Source organism: Gymnoscopelus microlampas, assembly GCF_963454915.1.
Source record: "Gymnoscopelus microlampas genome assembly, chromosome: 2".
In the NCBI taxonomy this organism is placed as follows: Eukaryota; Metazoa; Chordata; class Actinopteri; order Myctophiformes; family Myctophidae; genus Gymnoscopelus; species Gymnoscopelus microlampas.
In genome coordinates this window covers 13,596,828-13,620,318 of record NC_139939.1, presented here as the reverse complement: position 1 = coordinate 13,620,318, position 23,491 = coordinate 13,596,828, and the positions used below count along the sequence as shown (strand labels likewise).

Below are 23,491 nucleotides of genomic sequence, written 5' to 3'. Positions count from 1 at the left end.
CTTAAATGGCTTTTAAAAAAGCAATTTAACCCATTTAGCCGGGAAAGTATCTGTGTCATTTTTAGATTTCTTTGGCTATTCAAAAATAGCAGATATACAAGCTCATAGCGCGGCACCGAGTGCCGCGCTATGAGCTTGTAGATCTGCTATTTTTTGTTTTTTTATATGAAAATTTGTGCAAATCTTTAAATATATATATATTTTTTGAAAGGACCTGAAGGAGTGCGATGCCCGGTGTCAAAGGTCGGATGGTTGCCTAGAACCACTGATCCGACCGATATTCCCATAGAAACGTGGGTCGGCCTGTGTGATCCCTGGTATCTCCTGCAACCAAGCAGGGTGTGAACGTAAAATTTGGCTCTGTACTTGGTCAGCTCTTTTCTCCCTCTACACCAAATCTCTTCTCGATGCGTTGTGAGCTTGTAGATCTGCTATTTTTGCCGAATGTTTCCCCCAGAAGAGGGATACAGGGGTTCAAGTGGTTAATGTAAAAATACATGTTAAACAGAAATTTGGCAGCCCCACTCTAGTAACTCTGAGGACCCCCTAGAGTCCCCGGACTGCCTGTTGAAGACCCATGCTTTACTCAGCTCTACACCGTCTCAATGAGGGAATCATTGATCCCGGGAACACAGGACATTAGTGAACAACATGAACCCTATAGCATCCCTACTCTGGGCATGTCATGATAGGCAAACATTCTGCTAAGATAGCTGAAACGCATTGCCACACATTGCGAGCTTGTAGATCAGCTGTTTGAACACCTTGTTAGCAGAATCCTCTGACCCCCGCCCCCTCCCCTACTTTCTCTGTAAATATACCTTATAATTCTACTTAGCTTTACTCCATGTGTTGATTATTACTGATTAATTAAGTACAAAGGACCAAATGTAAACAATTAAGCTCCTGAGGCAGTACTACCTGTACTGTTAATAATAGTGTTAATAAAGTATTCAATCAGCCATTTTTTGGGCCTCCTTCACAGGTGTTATCAATGATTCTAATTAAGGCTCCGTTCATTTAGTGTAGCACAGTGGTTCTCAAACGTTTCAATTTTCAAGGACTCCCATAACTCTGAGAGTTACACACAGCCATTTGAAACCCCCCTCAAGGAACCATGAGGGTCCCTGGACCACATTTTGAGACCCACTGCTGTAGCAGAGTGTTTCCAGTGAGCCAACATGCACAATATCAGCACCCTGACCCTGTTTGACCAGAATGGAACACAACCTTAATCAGCATCACCTGTGAATGAAGTAAGAAGTGGCCCAATTTCTTTCCAATATGGCTGCTGTTTATAGAGCCCATTCCTTGGTTCAATGTAGGGAAACATAAGGCTAACATGAGGCTGTGGTTCTCAAATACTCTGTTACAAGTAGTAGTCCGGTAATGAAAATTGACTTGAGTAAAAGTACAAAAGTGTTGGCATCAAAATATACTATATAATATAAAGTAACTGGTAACTAAAGTTTTCAAATAATTGTGTAGAGTAAAAGTAGGCTACAATATTTGCCTCTGAGATGTAGTGGAGTTAGAAATAACTCAACTTAGTTACTTTCCACCACTGCATTTGAGTGACAGGGCAGCCTGTGGGGGGGGGGTTCTCTCTCCTGTTGTTTGCTTTGCCTTTGCGGGAGAGGAGAGGAGAGGAGAGGAGCGGAGCGGGGAGGGGAGGAGAGGAGAGGAGAAAGGAGGGGAGGAGAGAGGAGAGGAGAGGAGGGGAGGGGAGAGCAGCCAGCCTCTCTGACTACAGATACATCACAACGAGCCTCCAGGCAGAGAGAAGCTCCACCATAGAGGCGCGTCTCAGGAGCGGACTTTCACACATTGAAGGATTATTCTCTCTCTCTCTCTCTCTCTCTCTCTCTCTGGGTGTCATGGACGGTTTGGTGCAGTAAAAAGTTTCGTGCCGACTTTTGCGTCCTCTGGCCGGCAGAACAAAAGACGCTGACCGTTCAGAGTGCGACTGCCGGGGAAGGCTCAGAAAGGAAACCATATCTGGTCAAAGTATTCGTTGCTGCTGTCACAAAGCAGGACGTCCCGGCTATAAATAGCGCCGGCCGGGGGATAAAAGCACTGGAGGAGGTACGTTAGAGAAAGTTGATGCAAAGTTCTATAGCGTGCAATAAAATGTGCAAATGAACTGCTAAACAAACACACGACCGCTCAGCTCTCATGTATATAGACTAAAACATGGTGATCACGATTGTAGTGGTGTAAAGTAACGAAGTACATTTACTCAAGTACTGTACTTATAAGTACAATTTTGAGGTACTTTTAGCAGATATACAAGCTCAGCTACAAGCCCACAATGCGTCGTGATGCGAGGCTTTGTGAGCTTGTAGATCTGCTATTTTGAAACATTTTAGTACTTTTACTTTTGGTACTTTAAGTACATCTTGATAGCAATACTTTTGAACTTTTACTCAAGTAAATTTTCAATTCTGGACCTTTACTTGTAATAGAGTATGTCTGTATTGCAGTATTGGTAGGTACTTTTACTTAAGTACAGACTTTGAGTACTTTTTCCACCGCTGGTGAGCACGATCACGATTGTTAATGTGAGTTCTGATAATAATGTAGAGTTTAAGGCTAAATTGGCTTGGAATTTAAAGCACGGCTGAATGAAATAACTCAACAACATAGACATTTTTGGTTGCAAAAATAATATTTAGCTCGTGTTTAAAGCAAATCAAATGAATAGCCTGGCTAATCCTACAGTGACAGCTGCAGCAGGGCTGCTGTGTGTTGGAAGATGCAACAGTTGTGTCAATTCTATGACCTACATCTGAGTGGAATGGTAGGAGTGTTTTCCATGCATGCATGACCCCTAGAACAGTATAGGTTCTCAAACTTTTTCATGTCAAGGACCCCCAAATTGACACTTATTAGTCCGCGGACCCCCATTTCAAAAGATATGCCAGGGACCCCCATAAGAGAAGATTTGTTACGGCTCTAGCAGTGATTCTCAACCATTTTAATTTCAAGGACCCCCAGTTTGACATGCATTAGGGCTACGGACCCCCGTTTAATGGCATTTCTATCACTTGGACAGCAATTTATATTGTAAAATCTATGTCAATTTAACTCAATTTAACTCAATTTAACTGACAGTGTACAAATGGAGGTTCCATTTGTACACTCTCAGAGTTACAGACCCATAAGGGTCCATTTGGTGCCTAATCTATCATGTAGCTGGGGACCCCCTGGAACTCCCTCAAGGACCCCTGGGGGTCCCCGGACCCCACTTTGAGAACCAATGCCCTAGAATAGTAGGTCCTCAACCTTTTTCATGTCAAGGACCCCCAAAATGATGATGTATTATTTGGCCGGGGACCCCCCCATCTCAAAATATTTTGTTCCAGGGACCCCCGGAAGCAAAGCTTTGAGTTGCAAATGTTTGCTTTAAAAAAAATATATATATATATTCAAAGATTTGCTCAAATTTTCAAGATTTTCCAAAAATAGCAGCTATGAGCTTGTAGGTCTGCTATCTTTCAAAAGCAAAAGCATAGAATATGGTTAAAGTAGTTAAAATGATCGTGAAGCTCTATTAGAGTCATTCCACGAATTCGGTACACTTTGCACTTTTTTTTTGTGAAAAATCGATGGAAACAAATTACTTTTTTGAATAGCCCACACCATTAAGGACATATTTAACATGCAGAAAAACATATTTTCCCATCTCAGGCATTAAATTAATATTTTTATATGGAATAATATATGTAACAGGGTTGAAATTCATAACGGGGTTGAGTGGAACGGGGTTGAGATTTTTTACTCAAGATGGCCATAACTCTACCTGTGATGATTAAGAGGAGACCACATGGCATGCATGACATTAGTCAATCACATATATTGCTGAAATGACAAAGACAATTTAAAATAATAATAGTTTTCTATCTTTATGTCATGTAACGGGGTTGAGTTGTTATGCTTTACGACCACGCTTTGAAAGTATAAATGACCCTAAATAGCTGTATAAGAAGTTCGAAATGTTCCTCTTTCTGCAGCATCTTGCTCAGAAGACTTGTAGAATGCCATCACATGTTGTTGATGCCACTAAAGGGTCAGTTTATACTTTTTACAGAGAGGAGAATGACTTGTGTAACGGGGTTGAGTGTGACTGTGGGACAGAGCTATATAACGTGATTTTAATGATAAATCAACTATTTATTAAAAAACGAAACATGACTAGCAATAGAGTACATTGCTGTTTTTATGTGAATAATATAAGTTATGGATTATTCTACACTTTTAGTAGTCATATCTGAAGGCCAATCTCTCTATCGGCCATTGGGGACATGACAAATGGGCAAATTTAGGCGGTGTCTATTGTAGAAAAGGCAGATAATTTCAGATATAAAGATAAAATATATAATATTTTTACACAATAGTAAAGGGAACATGTCAATTGATTCTAAAAAGCTTTTAAAATTTGATTTTGGTGACCCGATGGATACAATACACTTAAAAAGGTCAGAGGGGACTGCAAAGTGTACCGAATTCGTGGAATGACTCATTAACTCATTTTGCTGGGTACTCCCTGGTATCCCCCCCAAGGACCCCTGGGGGTCCCCGGACCCCACTTTGAGAGCCAATGCCCTAGAAGAAGAGAGTACTATGGAAAACCACAATGCAATCAAACAATCAATAATGGTCGTTACCATTTTCAAAGCATGTCTAATTCTGATCTTTATCATACTTCAGCAAACTTGCATGCGTTTCATGACAGCAGTGTTTCTCACACTTTTTTTTCATTCATTCCAAGGACCCCCAGTTTAATCTCTGGGACCCCCAAGCTAGCACTGTAAAATCCTCACAGCTAATTGAACTCAGACAGCTAAATCCATTTGGTTACATGTGTACACTGTCGGAGTTACAGACCCATATACCATTTGGTTCCTAACTGTCATTCATTTGGATGGGGGACCCCTTGGAACCCCCTCAAAGACCCCTGGAGGTCTCTGGACCCCACTTTGAGAACCACTGACCTAGAGTATTATATATAGTAAGACCACATTACTCAAAAGGACATCATTTAATCAGTCAACATAATGGTCTTATGCCATTTTCGTAATATCCCATCATGAACGCATCAGATATCTTTCTCATGCTCTCTAACAACATGCATACTTATGCATATTTATATAACTTAGTTTTTCATGACAGCTTAACAGCTGTACAGAAACAACCTGAAACGTTTACAGATAAACAGTGGTGTAAAGTAACTAAGTACATGTACTCAAGTACTGTACTTAAGTACAATTTTGAGGTACTTTGACTTTACTGGAGTATTTCCAATTTTCAATACTTTTACTTTTACTCCACTACATCTCTTGACAAAAATGTTGTACTTTCACTCCACTACAATTATTTGAAAACTTTAGTTACTAGTTACTTTGCAGATATGAATTATTGTATTATAAAACATACATTAACCACTTCAGCCCTATACGTAGGCTGTTTGAAAATAGCTGATGCAACGCGTTGTGAGCTTGTAGATCTGCTATTTTCAAACATTTTTGTACTTTTACTTTTGGCACATTAAGTATATTTTGATGCCAATACTTTTGTACTTTTACTCAAGTAACATTTTGAACACAGGCCTTTTTATTGCAGTATTGACACTTTAACTTAAGTAAAACATTTGAGTACTTTTTCCACCACTGCAGATAAGAACCTCGTCTTGTGCACCCAGCCAGGGAGGGAGCAGATAGTCTCCTCATTATCAAGCTCATGATATACGACTGTAGGCTATATATACTCTGTAGTGTCTATTTTAGTTAAGTGCTGTGTCCATACATTGTTCAAAGCCAGGCCCCGACAGTCTACAGCAGCCTAGTAGTGTTATCCATGTGAATCCACTGTGTATGAGAATGGGACATCCGCATTAACAGTGGTAGAAAAAGTACTAAAATGTTGTTGTAAAAGTATCAATCCTGCAACCAAGAAACACTCTGTTACACGTAAAAGTCTGGTAATCAAGTAAAAGTACAAAAGTATAGGCATCAAAATATACTTACAGTACCAAAAGTAAAAGTACTCTGTCTGCGGAGTACATGTCTAAAATGTATAAAAAATCTTTTGAAAATAGATTCACTTGTAGATCTGCTACTTTCAAATAGGCTGTAGCCTATAGCCAAAGTTCAAATAGGGCTGAAGTGGTTAATGTATGTTTTGTAATAATATTCAAAATCTACAAAGTAACTAGTAAGTTTTCAAATAATTGTGGTGGAGTAAAAGTACAATATTTGTCTCTGAGATGTAGTGGAGTATTAGAACATTGGTAATGTACTACTAATGTACCTGAAAATTGTGTACAGTAAGTACAGTACTTGAGTACATGTACTTGTTACTTTCCACCACTGCTCATTAGACATTGATTGTTAAAGGTTAGAGAGGCTCCAATTTAGAACAGCAATAATGCCTAGAAATATACCTAGACATACTGTAATCCTTCATGCACAAAGATTATGAACATTTGTGCAAATCTTTGAATATATATGTTTTTTTTAATTTGTACTGTAACTCAAACCTTTGCTTCTGGGGGATTTTACAAATGTCTTCTAAATCCTAATTTATTTGTTTTTTAAATGTATTTGGCCGTGGACCCCCATCTCAAAATATTTAGTTCCAGGGACCCCCAGAAGTTGTAACATAGTTCAAAATGTTAGCTTTAAAAAAACATATGTTCAAAGATTTGCACACATTTTCCATGATTGATGATTAAAAAAAGAAATGCAGATCTACAGCTACGAGCTTGTATATCTTGCTCTTTTTGAATGGCCCAAAGAAATCAAAAAATGACACTGATTCTTTCCCGGTCTAAAAGGGTTAATATGGCATGATTACAATCAGTTTAACCACTTTATACGTACATCAGCTATTTGAAAATAGCCGGTCTACAAGCTCACAACGCGTCACAGGTGAAAAAACGTGGAATATCTTTTGAAACATTTTAACACCGATCTTGTATGAGGGTTTCTTCCTTCCTGGCACAAATGTTTTTCCAGACGGGGGTCCGTGGGCAGATACATATTAATTTGCGGGGGTCCTTGACATAAAACAACAGTGTCAGAACCACTGCTCTAAAATCACTCTGGCTTTGTACCAGTCTGTCTAAGGCAGTGCTTTTCAACCCTTTTCATATCAAGGTCCATTATTTATTCGCCATTTGAGCCACGGACCACCGATGAGATTTAGCCTCTCAGACCCAAAAACGTAGAATATTTTGTTATCATTGGATAAGATTTAGTCAAAATAACAATTCTTCTACATTCTATAAATGTGTAGACTTCTTGTAATTTAAGTAATGCAGATGTTTTACAATACCGTAAGGGTCCGTTTGGTTTCATTTTACGCTCTCAAGAGTTAAAGATCTATAAGGGTTCATTTTGTTACCAAATCTCCGTCATTTAGCTGGGGACCACCTGGAAACTCCTCAAGGACCGCTGGTGGTCCCCGGACCACTGGTTGAGAACCACTGGAGTCTAAAGAGAAGTGCCTCTCTCCCATCTGGAGGCCCTACAGCTTGCCGTCCTCAGCTGTTTTCCACTGGGAAGAGCTTGGTGTTTGACCCACAAGCCTCTACTGTCCTGGCATTCAGGCCTGGGGTCAAGCTAGCTGCTTGTATATGGTTCTCCTCTGCGTCTGCCTTGATGTGCTTGAGTAGATTGTCCGGTTCGTTTTTTTTTAGACCAGTGGTTTTCAACCTTTTTCATGCCAAGGACCCCTAAATTGATATACATTTGGCCGCGGACTACCATCTGAAAATGTTTTGTGCCAGGGACCCACAGAAGCAAAGATTTCAGTTAAAAATGTTCGCTTTAAAAAATATATGTTTTTCAAAGACATGCACACATTTTCAAGAGTTTTCAAAAATAGCAGATCTACAAGCTCATAGCACTCATGAGCTTGTAGATCTGCTATTTTTGAATAGCCAAAGCTAAGCAGTTAAAATGATTGTGAACTAATTTTGCTGGGGACCCCCTGGCAACCCCCCCCCCCAAGGACCACTGGTGGTCCCCGGACCACTGGTTGAGAACCACTGGTTTAGACCAATTCATTGTGAGTCAAAAAAAGAAAACCGCTCTGTGGCAAATTCCACCCATCAGGCACATTTATTTTATTTATGCATTTTTTTTTTCATCGTCCAAATGCTGGGTCTGAGGTTTGCAAGCATTGAAGCCTAATTCATACAGCCTACTCTGACGAGCGTATGAATTCAGTGCTTTCTGACAAGCACTGATTTGCAAGCTGAGTAACAATGCCTCCACTTTTTACTACAGCTTATAAATTAGGTTTAACCAACTTGAACCATTAGCGTCACTAGCAGAATCCCAGTTCAGACGAGTTTGTCACTGGCATTGAGGTGATCTGACGAGAAAGCTTAATTTTCGACAAAGCTTAATTTCCTTCTACTGCACTGTATTGCAGTTTCCATTGCCATGCAACAAGTAAATATCACTTGTTAAAAGGTAGGATAAGCGATTTTCTTTGGTGAAAACAAGTGTTAAATAGCTCTATATTCTAATAGTAATCATTTATAGAGTGTTTGTTCAGTAGTATCAGGAGTCTCCATGTCTCTTCAGCTCTTTATTAAACAGAAAATGCATTTTAGGTTAGGATACCAATTGTATTCAATCAGGATAGAGAACTCAGTCAGCATACAGATTAAACAAGTGGAACTGGAACACTATCGAAATGAAGCTGATAAATGGGAACTCTCTCCTGATTGGCTGAAAATGTGTCACCTACCTGAACATTTATTTTCTGTTTATCAAAGATCTGAAGAGACAGGGAGACTCCTGTTACTGAACAAACACTATATACCAATGATGCCTATCAGAATATAGTCTTAACCCTTTAACAAAAAACCTTTTGTTTTAACCAAACAAATATCACTTATCCTACCTTTAAATGACAGCAGTGCACAAATACCATTTCGTTATAACATACTGTACTGTCCATGAGTGTCTGAGACTATAGGCTACTTTATGCAGTTGCTAGTTTTTAATAAGCTGTATTATCTGTAGTCCTGAGAGGCAGTTTGCAAGCAATACGGTCCAGGGACTGTACATAACACAGAGCTTTGAATATGTGTGCAGATCAAGACTAGTTTGCCCTTCATAAAAATACCAAGTTTGTGTGTTTAAACTGACTTGGCTTGTTGCAATCCATGATCCCAGCTCCTCTCCTTGGAAACTAGAATTTAAATAGTTGACTGTTCTGATAACATTACAGTTTTAGAAACAGGTGATGTGGTTTTTCTACTTTCTCTCCGTTAGCACCATTATTTATGTCTTGTAGTAAAATGGAAATGCCCTACAAAACCTTACCCCCCCCCCCCCCTCCCTCTGAAAAGAAGAAACATTATAAATCCAGGCCCCCAGGTTTGTTTGTTTGGCTTGGCTAGGTCAGTTCAGCCTCTCTCCTTGCAGACTTGAGCGTTATCTGGAGTTCAGCCCAGTTGTACATGTTTGGTTCTGGAAACTTGTCTTGTCACGGTGCAAGAAGAAGCAGAACAATGGAATGGCTTGACCCTGAGCAGGATTCACCTGCAGCCTTGCAAGGCAAGCGTACGTAGGAACAAAATGCATGTTTCCAATATCACAAAATACTTTGCACTTTGAACACAGAGCATTTAAGCTGTCAAGAGATAAATGCCACTTTGTCTTTAGTTAACTAGTTATGTTCATGGTCCATTTTTGGCGAAGTAGCAGTTTATGTTTGCATAAATATCGCTCTGGAACTAAGGCCCATTAACAGTGGTGGAAAGTAACTAAGTATATGTACTCAATACTGTACTTACAGTAAGTACAATTTTGAGGTATTTGCACTTTACTTGAGTATTTCCAATTTCCAAACTACATCTCAAAGGCAAATATTGTACTTTTGCTCCACTACAATTATTTGAAAATTTTAGTTACTAGTTACTTTGAATATTTCTATTATTATCACGAAAACATACATTAACCACTTCAGTTCAGTCGTGGTTAAACCTTGGCTATTTGAAAATAGCCGATCTACAAGCTCACAACACGTCACATCGTGACGTGTTGTGAGCTTGTAGATCTGCTATTTTCAAAAGATTTTTATATGATAACTTGTGAAACAGGAATATTCTGCATAATGAGTACTTTTACTTTTGGTATTTTAAAGGGGCTACACCATGAATTTCATTTTTTTTAGGTTTTTAGTATTTTTTGGGCTCCCCAGTGTCTCTTGTACCCAAGAAAATATGTTTTTTTTAACATTCAGTCATTCATGCTCATTTCATGGATTTCCTGAATGGGCGTGTCTGAACAGGCCATTTCAGAATGGCTGTGCAAGTGATGTCACTTGCACTGATTTTGCATTGACGATGGCCAGACAGAATTGCTCAGTAGCTCCCCCCTGCCCAATAGGACGTTTTGGTATTGCAGCTGAAAAAGCTTGGAATGACAGACAGTCAGATTGTGAGAAAAAATATCTGGGTGTTTTTTAGGCTTACAACCTGTTTAAAACGTATTAGGGGGCAATATTTATATATAATATATATTTTTTTAATTCATGGTGTAGCCCCTTTAAGTATATTTTGATGCCAATACTTTTGTACTTTTACTCAAGTACATTTTTATTACACAGACTCACTTTTTATTTCTGCATTGCAGTATTTCTGCATTGCTGTATTGATACTTTTACTTAAGTAAAACATTTGAGTACTTTTTCCCACCACTGGCCCATTAATGCCCCTGTATGGACATGATGGACGGCACAAGTGGAAATAACCCACCATGAATGAGTTGGATCCCACAATGAAAGTCTCCACGAGCCAAAGGTCCCCTGTGGTCGCTCATGGAGCCATTTGGGACACGTACTGTACTGTAGTTTCAGGAATCAGGGCTTTAGAGGCGGCCGGCAAGTTGGCAACCAATGCCAAGCATTCAGCCTGGTTGTGACCCACACATGTTCTGCCCCCACCTCATCCGTCATCTGGTCTAACAGCCAAAAGAGTCTTCCCAGACGTGTGTCAGAGGCAGAGCTACGGAGAGAGGATAAACACCATCTGTTCTGTCACTGTCACCATAAAGTTGAAGTTGAATTTCAACTTTTTTTGTCACATCAAAAGTTTACAGGCGTAAAAGAGTTGAAGTTTGTTTTTGATTGTTTTTTTTCGTACAACCTCCCAGCGTTTTGCAGTTTAAAAAATTGTCATAAGAATAGAGAAAGAAACAAAGGAAACAAACTCAGGTAACAGTAGGCTACATAGTGTCAAATATACATTAAGGTGCGTGGTCAAAATAGAAAATGAAATACAAACTAGAAAAAGTGCTCCTCGGAGCACAGGTCTCCGCCAGGTCAGGTAGGTTATTGTGGGCCAGCAATGTTCGGAATTCGCCAATCAGGATGGAATATGAAAAATCGCTTGATCACTTGACTATAGAGATAACGTGTACCGATTTGCGTGATGTTTATGTTTGGAATACATTTATAGTAGTAATATAAACAAAATCTTTGTCAAAAATCGGCCTCCTGGTGGCGCTATAATAGGGAAATTTCATTATGTTTTTGTTTAAAACAGAGCACTCCTGCAAACTTTGGAAGCCAATCTTAGCCAATTAGGATGGAATATGAAAAGCCCCGTTTGGTTTAATGACTATAAAGCTACTGTGTATCAATTTGCGTGATGTTTGGACAAAATCTGTAGGAGTACTGTCAAAAATCGGCCCCCTGGTGGCGCTATAACATTTTCGGCTCTGGCATCCAGGGAGTGTGTGTGCACAGTTTCGCTGCGGTCAAGCCAGCGGTGCCGGAGATTAGCTGTTCACAGACGGACACACGGACAGACGGACGGACGGACGGGCAGACAGGGTGCTAAACATAGTCTTGGCCATGCCTTTCGGCCTGGCGGAGACAATGAGGCAGAATATCACAGTCCCTTGTGCAAGTAGAGGCCACACTTAGTGGCAGATATACTGTAGCAGCAGGTATAGAAAACATATACCGTAGCAGCCCATATCAAACATGTAAGATTATAAGTAGTGCCAGTGCAGCAGAAATTGAGTATACTGTAGTTCCTGTCGGGCATAAACCTTGTACTGTATCTTCTTTCTTTTTTTTAAGTTATTGCCCTACTTCATCATACAATGGTGGCGCACAAAAGTAGTGAAAATAGCCAAACTAGAACGTGTTGCATCACACCGCGTTGTGAGCTTGTAGAAAATCTAAAATGACACAGACTCTTTCCAGGTTTAATGGGTCTCTCATTACTTCAATGTTTTTTTTTTTGTTCTTTATTTACCCAGGGTAGTAGCTGAGCACAAGTGCTCATTTTCAGCAACGCCCTGCACAGACACACAGACAGACAGACACATTAAAACCTGGGAGCTGACTAGTACAACCACAGTCTTATACTGTTGGCCACTACGCAGCTCCACTGGAGCAGTTGGGGTTCAGTGCCTTGCTCAAGGGCACTTCAGTGGTGTTGGGGAAGTGGTGAACATTCACTTCCCTTTTCCTACCGGTCCGGGGATTCGAACCGGCAACCTTCCGGCAACGAGGGCGCTCCTCTAACCTTTAGGCCACCACTGCCCCAATGGTTCTTACTTTACATTTAAATTTCAAGGACCCCCAAATTAATATATATCTGGCCGCGGACCCCCATGAGAACGTATGTTGTGCCAGAGACACCCATACAAGATTTGTTAAATAAATAAATATATATATTCATTTCAATAATTTTGAAAATAGCCGTTCTACAAGCTCACAATGCGTCTCATCACTGTGCGTTGAGTGTGTAGATCGGCTATTTTCCAAAGCCGATACAAATATTGTTAAAGTGGTTAAACAGATTTTGATTATATATTAAGTTACTAATTTAGCTGGGGACCCCCCGGAACTCCCTAGGACCCCCAGGGGGGTACCCGGACCCCACTTTGAGAACCACTGCTCTACTGTACAGATGACTGCATGGATTCTATTCCTTTCGGGCTATTAATCTCTCTTCACTCTATCCATCTGTTTTATTTTCCTCCAGGTCTCTCCCTTTCCCAGGGGCTTTCCAGGCACTCAACGACCTCCGCTGTTATTTTTCCTCAGTAGGCCGGAGGTCAGCGAGGTGAGTACAACGACCACGTTGAGGGGCCAAAAAAAGACAGGTCTTCTCTTCACTTTAGAGACGGTCTGAGCTATTTATATATATTTTTTAAACGATTTTTTTTAAATCAAATCTTTGCTTCTGGGTATTCTACAAATGTCTTCTCAATCCTAACTTCAACTTCAAACTTTTTTCATGTCAAGGACACCCAAAATGATATGTACCCCCACCTCACCCCATCTCAAAATATGTTGTTCCAGGGACCCCCCCAGTAGTGGACATTTTCACGATAAAACAAAATTAGCAGATCTACAAGCTCGTAGCTTGTATATATCTGCTATTTTTGAATAGCCAAAGGAATCTAATGGGTTAGAGAGTGTAAATGCAGGGGGGGATTCTACGCTACATGTGCCCTGTCGCTTTGCCACTGTTGTCCTGTGGAGGAGACCAGTGATTCTCAGCTTTTATCATTTCAAGGACTCATGAGTTTGATATTAGGCTACGCACCCCAATGTGGGACCCCTAGTCTGCTCTGCAAATTCCTCTGGGTTGATTTAACTCTTAGAGTGTACAAATGGAACCACATGGACCCAATGACTGACTGACTGACTGACTGAAGGGCTGTTGCAGAGTTTGAAAGTGCGATCGACACTGTCCTGTCGTTTTTCTCTGCTTTTTGGGTTTAAGTCATCATTTTAAGTCACAATCGTGAATGTGAATTGTGAATTGTGACCGTGAAGTGTGACTGCATAATATTAGACCGTTTATGTCCTGCTGTTTGCAGGTGAGCGTAGCGTCATGTCGAAGCTGAAGAAGGAGATGGAGAAGTACAGGGACATCGATGAGGACGAGCTGCTGAAGAAGCTGTCGGAGGAGGAGTTACAGCGCTTGGAGGACGAACTGGAGGAGCTGGACCCTGACGTGAGTACATCAGTGATTGTTTGATTGTTTGATTGGTTGATTGATTTGAATTACAATTCAAACGATGCATCATTTCATGATGACTACAAGAGGCAAAACAGTCCAGAGGATAGCACTTAAAACACCCATCTTGTCAAACGGGGGAAGGCCGGGGCCGGATTTGACCATATGGCACTATTTGACGTTTCGGGGGACTTGTCGCCGTGCCGACCATTGCAGAATCTGCTTCAGCCGACTCGGCGCAGTTCGAATAGTTGTGTTTTTTGTGTCTTTTATGCCAGTGGTTCTCAAACATTTTCATCCAGAAGGACCCCCAAATTTATGGATTTGGACGCGGACCCCCATCTGGAAATATTCTGTGCCAGGCAGGGACCCCATAAGAGAAGAGTTGTGTTGTTAAAATGTTTAAAAAGGATTAATAATATCACCCTGTTAGTGAAAATGTGTGAGTTGCGAGCTTGTAGAGCAGCTATGTTTTTGAATTGCCGATATATAGGGTTAAAGCAGTTAAACAGATTTTCATGCTATGTTACAGTAACTCATTTAGTTCGGGACCCCCTGGAAACCCCTCAAGTGACCCCCGGGAGTCCCTGGACCCCACGTTGAGAACCACTGTGTTTTATGGCTTTGAACCGAGAGGCTCTGCTCTTCACAGTTTGTGAAGCGTCTGGTAGCCCTGTGTCATATATCATGTAGTTAGTATAGCATTGTGTACCTATGGTGCTTTAGTTATACTGTTGTTTAGTTAGCTTTGCTCTTCTATTATGCGTTTATTTATGTGTTTGATGTGTGTGCAGTCAGTGTTTTGTAAGCTCTGTGCGCGCCCAGTGATGATGGATCATACTGTATCTGCGGGTGATGACAGCAGCTGTAATGGCTTTCTGAATTAATGGCAAACTGCTCGTGAATGCCCTCGGTGCCAAGGGAATGACTGGAAATTTATAGAACCCTGTGTGTGTGTGTGTGTGTGTGTGTGTGTGTGTGTGTGTGTGTGTGTGTGTGTGTGTGCGTGTGGCTGTGCACGCGGCTGTGCGCACGCACGTTTGTATTTACGTGAGTGCATGTCTTCTGTTCTCATACCAAGACAGGCTGGCCATGAAGGGCTATGTGACGTACGCAGAATAGAGAGTACAGAACGTGCACAGCACACCGTGCGCGCGCGTGTGTGTGTACGTGCACAGCACACCATGTTTGTGTGTGTGTAAGTGCGTGCCCGTTTGTGTGGGAACTAGGCTTCCTAGTGAAGCGGTCCTCATCTCTTCCAGTAAACCATTAGAAGGACTTGGGCTTTAACTGGGAGGAACACCACAATAACCTCTGGTGCTTCGTTTGTTTTGAAGTACTGCAGTCTTCCGAGGGCGAGGAGTTACTTTGATGTTACTAATTAAAAGTAATAAGGTGACGGTGTTACTTTTTGTGATTGTGATGACGGTGCATTATGTGGTATCCTCGTTGGCTAAAAATATGAAGGAACTAAATGTGAAAAACTCGTGGACTTGGGGGTCGTGTCCACCGAGGCGTTTTTCTTTTTTGTCCTGGCTGAAAATGCCATGGCGCTTGCCAGTGGTGTAAAGTAACTAAGTACATTTACTCAAGTACTGTACTTAATTAAGAGGTACTTTTACTTTACTGGAGTATTTCCAATTGTCTATACTTTATACTTTTACTCCACTACAATTATTACTATTTGAAAACTTTAGTTACTAGTTACTTTGCAGATGTAAATGATTACATTATAAAACATACATTAACCACCTCAGCCCTATTTTATTCGTAGGCTATTTTCTTTGAAAAAACATTTTAGTACTTTTACTTTTGGTACCATAAACTTTTACATTTTGATACCAATACTTTTGTACTTTTACTTAAGTCAATTTTGAATTCCGGACTTGTACTTGTAACAGAGTACTTCTACATTGTAGTGTTAATACTTTTACTTAAGTAGAACATTTCAGTACTTTAGCCACCACTCGCACTTGCCTAAAAACGCTTCCAAACACCTGAGTTGAAAATATTTCAGCTCTCAGCAAGCATATAAGAACGGCACACGTGAACGCATGAGCGCCAAACAAACTCTCAGCAGCTTGGCGTCGTGCCAAAAAACGCAGCGCTCCTATTGTAAACCTCTTTAACTTATTGTTAACCTATTGTAAGCTCCCAGGAAAGAACGTCTTGGTGCACACGGCCCCTTATCGTCTCAAGCCTAAAACTAAGACTGCCAAAATGCTACTGTTTGCTAGGCTTCTCCACTCAACTCTACCTGTTGTCTAGTTAGGTAAGAACCATACAGGATATAAGGTACTGTATGTGTTAAAGTCTACACAGCTGAGAGTATTGTGTTTTACTGTAATCCTCTCTACACATACCATGTGACACAAACACTTACAGACCCTCTGCACTGGAGAGAGAGAGAGAGAGAGAGAGAGAGAGAGAGAGAGATAGAAGAGATAAGGAACGGACAGAGAGAGAGAACAGACAAAAGAAAGAAAGGGACAAGAGTAGGGAAATGGGAGAGAGAGAGAGAGAGAGAGAGAGAGAGAGAGAGAATACTGCAGGCTCTTCAGTCACTTTCATTTTCAATTCAACCTGGCGTCCCTATTTTTCGCATTAAAATGATTTTGTAAGTTTAAAAGAATTGCAAAAACAGCCGATATTTAAAAGCACTCTAGAACTATAACTCAAGTACAAATGTGACTGTTGACAACTCACTTGTGGTTGAGTAATAATTGACCAGTACCATGGGTTTGAGTACTTGATACAGTATCATGTAGTACTTTGAGTACCACCACTGGTTGATGGTGTGATACTGTATATACTCTAGTCTTCACTATAAATATCACGTCACATGGGCGCTTAAAGACCACTGCTATAGGTGCTAAGTGGGGTGGAGGGGGGGTTCAGGATGAAACGGTACTTAGATGGGGAGAGAGAGAGAGAGAGAGAGAGAGAGAGAGAGAGAGAGAATGCGGCAAGCCTTCCAGCTGATCTGTAGAACATAAAGAGGGATGAGAGAGAGATGCACTGGAGAGAGAGAGAGAGAGAGAGTGTGGTCACACTGATCCGTCGCTGATAGAACAGAAATTGGAGGGAGATAGTGTTGCTGTCTGTCTGTTTTCAGAATAGGCTCTATGCACAGCAGCCATATTGGAAAGAAATTGGGCCTCTTCTTACGTCCTTCACAGGTGTTACCAATGATGCTAATGAAGGCTCTGTTCCATTCTGGTCAGGGTGCTGATAACGTGCATGTTGGCTCACTAGAAACACTCCATTTTGGTTCCCAAATGGCCCCTTATGGTGGGTGTGTGACTCTGAGAGTGTACAAATGGAACCAAATGGACCCTATTTGTACACTCTCAGAGTTATGGGGGTCCTTGAAAATAATACAACCACCATGCCACACTAAATGGAACTGAGCCTTAATTAGTATTATGGTAACACCTGTGAAGGAAGTAAGAAAGGGGCCCAATTCATTCCCAATATGGCTGCTGTGCATAGAGCCTATTCCTTTTTATTCATAGCTAGAGAGAGAGAGAGAGAGAGAGGTGCGGAAAGGGCTGGAGACAAATGGAGTGAGATGGAAAGAGCAAGCTGAGGGAGAGAGAGACAGAATCAGTATAGAGAGAGAGAGGGAGAGAGAGAGAGAGAGAGAGAGAGAGAGAGAGAGAGCGGTGAGAGGGGAGATAAGATAGGAGGCTATAAGTAGCACTTGTGAGGACTGTCTCTGTACTGTAGGTACAAGAATAACTCTGGAGGTCTGGCAAACCTCTCCCTGTCACGTTGGACTTTCATTTAACAGTTTCTAGAACGTTACCACCTCCAAAATGGACAAGAAATGCCCAAAACAGCATGGAGTAAAACCCAGTCGTCAGCCCCAGTAAAACACAGTGTAAACTAAGTCAGTATAGGGAGCGTGCCCATAGCTGACAGGACGGTAGGTCAACCACATGATCAGATGATCCCCTGTTTGATTCCATCTACAGAGTACCTGTGTTGTATGTCTCTCCAGTGGTGGAGACAGTACTCTCATTTTTTACGTGAGTAAAAGTATCAATACTGCAATGTAGAAATACTCTGCTACAAGTAAAAGGCCTGTGTTGAAAATGTTACTTGAGTAAAAGTACAAAAGTGTTGGCATCAAAATATACTTACCAAGTACCAAAAGTAAAAGTACCAAAATGTTTGAAAATAGCAGATCTACAAGCTCACGATGCGACGCGTTGTGAGCTTGTAGATCTGCTATTTTCAAATAGCTTATGTATAAAATACGGCTAAAGTGGTTAATGTATGTTTTATGATATAATCATTTACATCTGCAAAGTAACTAGTAACCAAAGTTTTCAAATAATTGTAGTGGAGTAAAAGTACAATATTTTCCTCTGAGATGTAGTGGAGTAGAAGTAAAAAATAACAATAAATAGCAGATCTACAAGCTCATAGCACGGCACCGAGTGCCGTGCTATGAGCTTGTAGATCTGCTATTTTTTGAAAAATCGCGAAAGTTTGAGCAAATCTTTGATTGTATATATTTTATAGCGATAGATATTTTTTGTAACTCAAATCTTTGCTTCTGGGGGATTCTACAAATGTCTTCTAAATCCTAACATTTGATGTTGTTGAAAAAACGTATGTTATATGTCAGTGGTGCTCAAAATTTTTTATGTGAAGGACCCCCAAAATTATTCTTTATTTGGCCGCGGACCCCCATCTGAAAATATTTAGTTCCAGGGATCTCCAGAAACAAAGATTGAAGTTAAAAATGTATATATGTATTCAAAGATTTGCACACATTTTCACGACTTTTCTTTTTCAAAAATAGCAGATCTACAAGCTCATAGCTCATCATGAGCTTGTAGATCTGCTATTTTTGAATAGCCAAAGAAATCTAAAGTGACACAGATGCGTTCCCGGTCTTATTGGGTTAACTGTTGTTATGGATTCAATCTAATTATTGACAGATACTGTACTGGCTTCATTGTATCAGCAGCACTGTTGAGTATTAAATTACAAATCATAACGCAAGAGGACTTGTACAGTAAATATGTAGATGCCTTTTTGTTTTTGATTCTTTCTTTTTTTCTGCTTTTTTCTTTCTCTTTCTGGAAACAACTAAAACAATGGAGCTTGCACCCAAAAAAAAAACATTTCACCCATTGTTTTACACCTGTATAACCTGTAATTCTGATTCTGACTTCCTTGATCAGTTTTATTTATGCTTTATTTTTAGATTAGATTTGATTCCATTAGAGCTTCAACCCTGGACTTATTTGAATGAATACGTTTGAATTGAATTGAACCAATCTATATGGTAGAGTAGCTTACTACAATATAACAACATGGAGGTGTTCTCCCTACTCTTAAGATCGGTGAAGCATCTGTTATTTTAGATTTGAGCTAAAAAGCATTATTTATTTATTTATTTGGCTATTCAAAAATAGCAGATATACAAGCTCTATGAGCTCTGACATTTATTTTAATCGTGAAAATTTGTGAAAAACTTAAACTTAAGAATATATATATATTTAAAGCGAACATCATTTTTAACTGAGATATTTGCTTCTGGGGGTCCCTGGAACAAATTGTTTTGAGATGGGGGTCCGTGGCTAAATACATATCATTTTGGGTGGTCCTTGACATGAAAAAGTTTGAGAACCACTGATATAATATACAGCAACATAACGTATTTCTTTCCTTATTTTTTTACTGTTAGGATTTAGAAGACATTTGTAGAATCCCCCAGAAGCAAAGATTTGAGTTAAGAATGTTGGCTTTAAAAATATATATATTCAAAGATTTGCCCACGGTTCTTCCAAAGTAGCGCGGCACTCGGTGCCGCGCTATGAGCTTGTATATCTGCTATTTTTGAGTAGCCTTAAGTATAAAATAATGGTTAAAGTGCATTCCCGGTCTCAAAGGGTTAAGGCACTACACTGCTATGAATTCTATTCATGTGATTATTTACCTTGTTTATTGTAAGTTGCTCTGGATAGGAGCGTCTGCTATGCCTAAATTGTAAACGGCTAACCAACGATATGTTGTTTTTTCTTTGCTTATCCATCGGTAGAATGAGTTGCTGCCGGCGGGCATGAGGCAGAAGGACCAGACGAAGAAGGCTCCTACCGGAACGTTCCAGAGAGACAACCTGGTGGCTCACCTGGAGAAACAAGCCAAAGAGCATCCTGACAAAGAAGACCTGGTGCCCTTCACTGGAGAGAAGAGAGGTAGGAGGGGAGGGAAGGAGGGAGATAGAAAGTGAGAAGGAAGGAAAGCAAGAAAGAAAGAAAAGGAAAGACGGATAGTGAAAGTAAGAGAGGGAGAAATGGGGCTCCCGGGTTTAAAGTTCCTGCCCACCACCATGGATACTAAAGAGGGGCGCATGCTACCATTTTCGGTGGTCACACTATCACCGCGGTGGTTTAAAAACTACAACATGACGTCACTGAGCCGCGGTGATAGGCGACTCACCGCTCACCCTGACACTTCTCTCTGCTTTTACTGACCGACATCACCCTATCACCACTGGCTTGCTCGAGCGGAATTCCGGACAATGTGATTGGCCTAGAATTTGGGTGGGCGGTCCCCTTGGTTTTGCTGTTTCCCCTCTCCCATCATGGAAATGTTACCCCGGGCAAAAGACGCGGGACTGGTGCCATCGGGTATCCAGGAGGGCAGTCGGGTCTTCTGGGGTCCGCGGGGAGTGGACCCCTCGGAGGACCCCCGGCCGGAAAAAATATATATTTTTCGGCCTTGTAGATCTGCGTTTTCCGTCCGGAAAACGGCCGCCGCTCCGTGACCGTGGGTGGAGGGCTCGTCGGATCCGGGTCGGCGGTGCGCACGCGGCGGTGCCCTCCTGGGGCCAACGGGTGGCGCATCTGAACTAGAGGGACATCCTAAAGGACATCACCCCGACTATGAGCACCTCATGTGGTAGCATGCAGGGGCCGTAAAGGGTTTGAATCATCCGCGGTGCTTCCGGCTTGGCCTCACAAGCACATTTTGGTCGTTTTCGCGGGAGGGTGACCCAATGCACTTGGCAGGGTGTGATGGAGGGTGACAGACACCAGGCATCTGTGGTTGAAACCCTAGAAGGTCTGTCTGCTGTGACCCCAAAAGTGACTGTCTGTCTGCAGGTCCATTAGACCCACCCATTAAGACCGGGAACGCATCTGTAAGATTGTAAGATTTCTTTGGCTATTTAAAAAAGAAATCGTGGAACATTTTTGCTCCTGGGGATTCTACAAATGTCCTAACAGGTTTCTGAAAAACGTATGTTTCTATATCAGTGGTTCTCAAACTTTTTCATGTCAACGACCACCCAAAATGATATGTATGTGGCCGCCGACCCCCATATCAAAATATTTAGTTCCAGGGACCCGTCAGAAGCAAAGATTTGAGTTACAAATGTTTGCTTTAAAAATATATATACATTGAAAGATTTGCAAAAAATCTTAAATCTCCATTTAAAAATAAATAGCCAAAGAAATCTTAAAATGACACAGATGCGTTCCTGGTCTTAAAGGGTTAAAATTTGACGGAGCAATTTAAGTTTACGTGGCAAAAGGAAGGAGTGAGTCTTGACTGGCTGCTGTGTGGAGCGCACAGAGCCAGCTGTCTGTCTGTCTCTGGGTTGCCAGATACATACATAGGCGTGTGCGCGCTCACAAATGTTCTCTCTCTCCTCACTCAAACACTCTTAATTATTTGGCAACCCCAGGTTGAGAACCACAAGTCACTATCGCATGTATTGCACCATGGGAACTAAAACGTAATCATTACACCTGAATACCAGTAACCATAAATAAAATAATAGAATATAATCTCAAAGTATAATTCTCTCTTTATCCACAATCTTTTATAATATGAATTAATATACCTTCCTCTCTGTGTCTATCCTGTCTCTCGCTCTCTGTGGGACTGTCTGTCTGTCTGTCTGTCTGTCTGTCTGTCTGTCTGTCTGTCTGTCTGTCTGTCTGCCGTTATTTAGGCTGATGACAGGATGAAGACTAGCATGTTATGTTTGGCTGAACTTTAGGGGCAGACCACACACACACACGCGCGCGCACACACACACACACACACACACACACACACACACACACACACACACACACACACACACACACACACACACACACACACACACACACACACACACACACACACACACACACACACACACACACACACACACACACACACACACACACACACACACACGCTCTAGTCAGTCAGACAAGGTGACGACAGGCCAGGGTCCTCCATGACATCATGTGATACCTCAAGGTTGGCCTCTTTCAGAATGATGTTGCATAACAGTGTAAATGGAGCTAACCACCACACACTTCATCAAGTCATTTTCAAGACATGTTTTGTCTAGTTTTTAATTGTTGGCGAAATTGTCAATATATTTAGCCATAGTTTTAGTCATCATAGCTTAACCCATTAAGACCTGAGGCGATTCTTTAAAAAAATCTAAATCCTAACAGTTTTTGAAAAAAAAACAAAAAAAAAATTGTTCAAGATTTTTCAAAAATATCAGATCTACAAGCTCATAGCGCGGCACTCTGTGCCGCGCTATGAGCTTGTATGTCTGCTATTTTTGAATAGCCAAAGAAATCTAAAGCGACACAGATGCGTTCCAGGTCAGAAAAAAGTTGCAACTAAAACATAGTTTTAGTTGCCAAAATGAACACTGCATCGATATCATGATATGATTACAGTATATTGTGATATGGCATAGGTCATTTTGAAACACTTCTGGGGTCATTTTAACGTCTACTTGGGCTTTTGTGTGCTCCCCGCCCCGGACAGCTTTTAAGTTGCTTGATTCAATATTTAGATATTCGATTGATATAAATGTTATCTGACACGCCCCCTTTCTACCGTGTATAGATAGATAGCCATCGTAACTTCAAACTTCATTTTTCTTATTTACTCCATTTGAACCCTGTTATACACATTGAAAGCACCCGTCCTTGGTTCTGGTGACAGTGGCACACATTACTGTATTTGTGTGTAACTGTGTATTTGTTTTTTGTTCTTTTGTCATTGTAGGGAAAGCGTTTGTACCAAAGAAGATGGTGGATCCCATCATGGAGAACGTGACTCTGGAGCCGGAGCTGGAGGAAGCCCTGGCTAACGCCAGCGATGCCGAACTCTGCGACATCGCAGGTATATGACAGAAACACACAGTAACACGGCTATATTCAGCTAAAGCTTTCCCCACGATAACAGAAAACAGAAAAGACACTAGTACAGATCCCTGAGGGACTCTTAAGTGGTTAACATACTATGATTATGATGATTATTTTCTTCATCCCATCCTACCACTAATCCACCGGTAAGCTCAACTCAAGCCCACATCGGCGCATCATCAGCGTAACCTCTCATCTCACCATCTTGTTGACCTATAAACTCTCCTGTCTCCTCTAGCACTCCATCCATCCTTCCTTCCTCCATTCCTCCACCTTTCTCTCACCGTGACCCCACCAA

General features: G+C 41.1%; 1 protein-coding gene across 2 annotated transcripts in view; it reads left to right on the top strand.

Moving 5' to 3' along the window:
- Window positions 1-1,737: 1,737 nt before the first annotated feature.
- tmod1 (tropomodulin 1) overlaps window positions 1,738-23,491 on the top strand; it is a gene marked incomplete at its 3' end in the record, with an annotated part of 46,584 nt that continues 24,830 nt past the window's right edge. Inside the window, exons 1-5 of one of the 2 annotated variants that reach the window (XM_084082801.1) lie at window positions 1,738-2,085; window positions 13,022-13,102; window positions 13,866-14,002; window positions 20,064-20,220; window positions 23,054-23,170. In XM_084082801.1, coding sequence (XP_083938927.1) covers window positions 13,880-14,002; window positions 20,064-20,220; window positions 23,054-23,170 — 397 coding nt within the window. In that variant the 5' untranslated portion in view covers window positions 1,738-2,085; window positions 13,022-13,102; window positions 13,866-13,879. The remainder of the gene's footprint in view (window positions 2,086-13,021; window positions 13,103-13,865; window positions 14,003-20,063; window positions 20,221-23,053; window positions 23,171-23,491) is intronic. The other variant, XM_084082802.1, reaches the window with a different exon arrangement.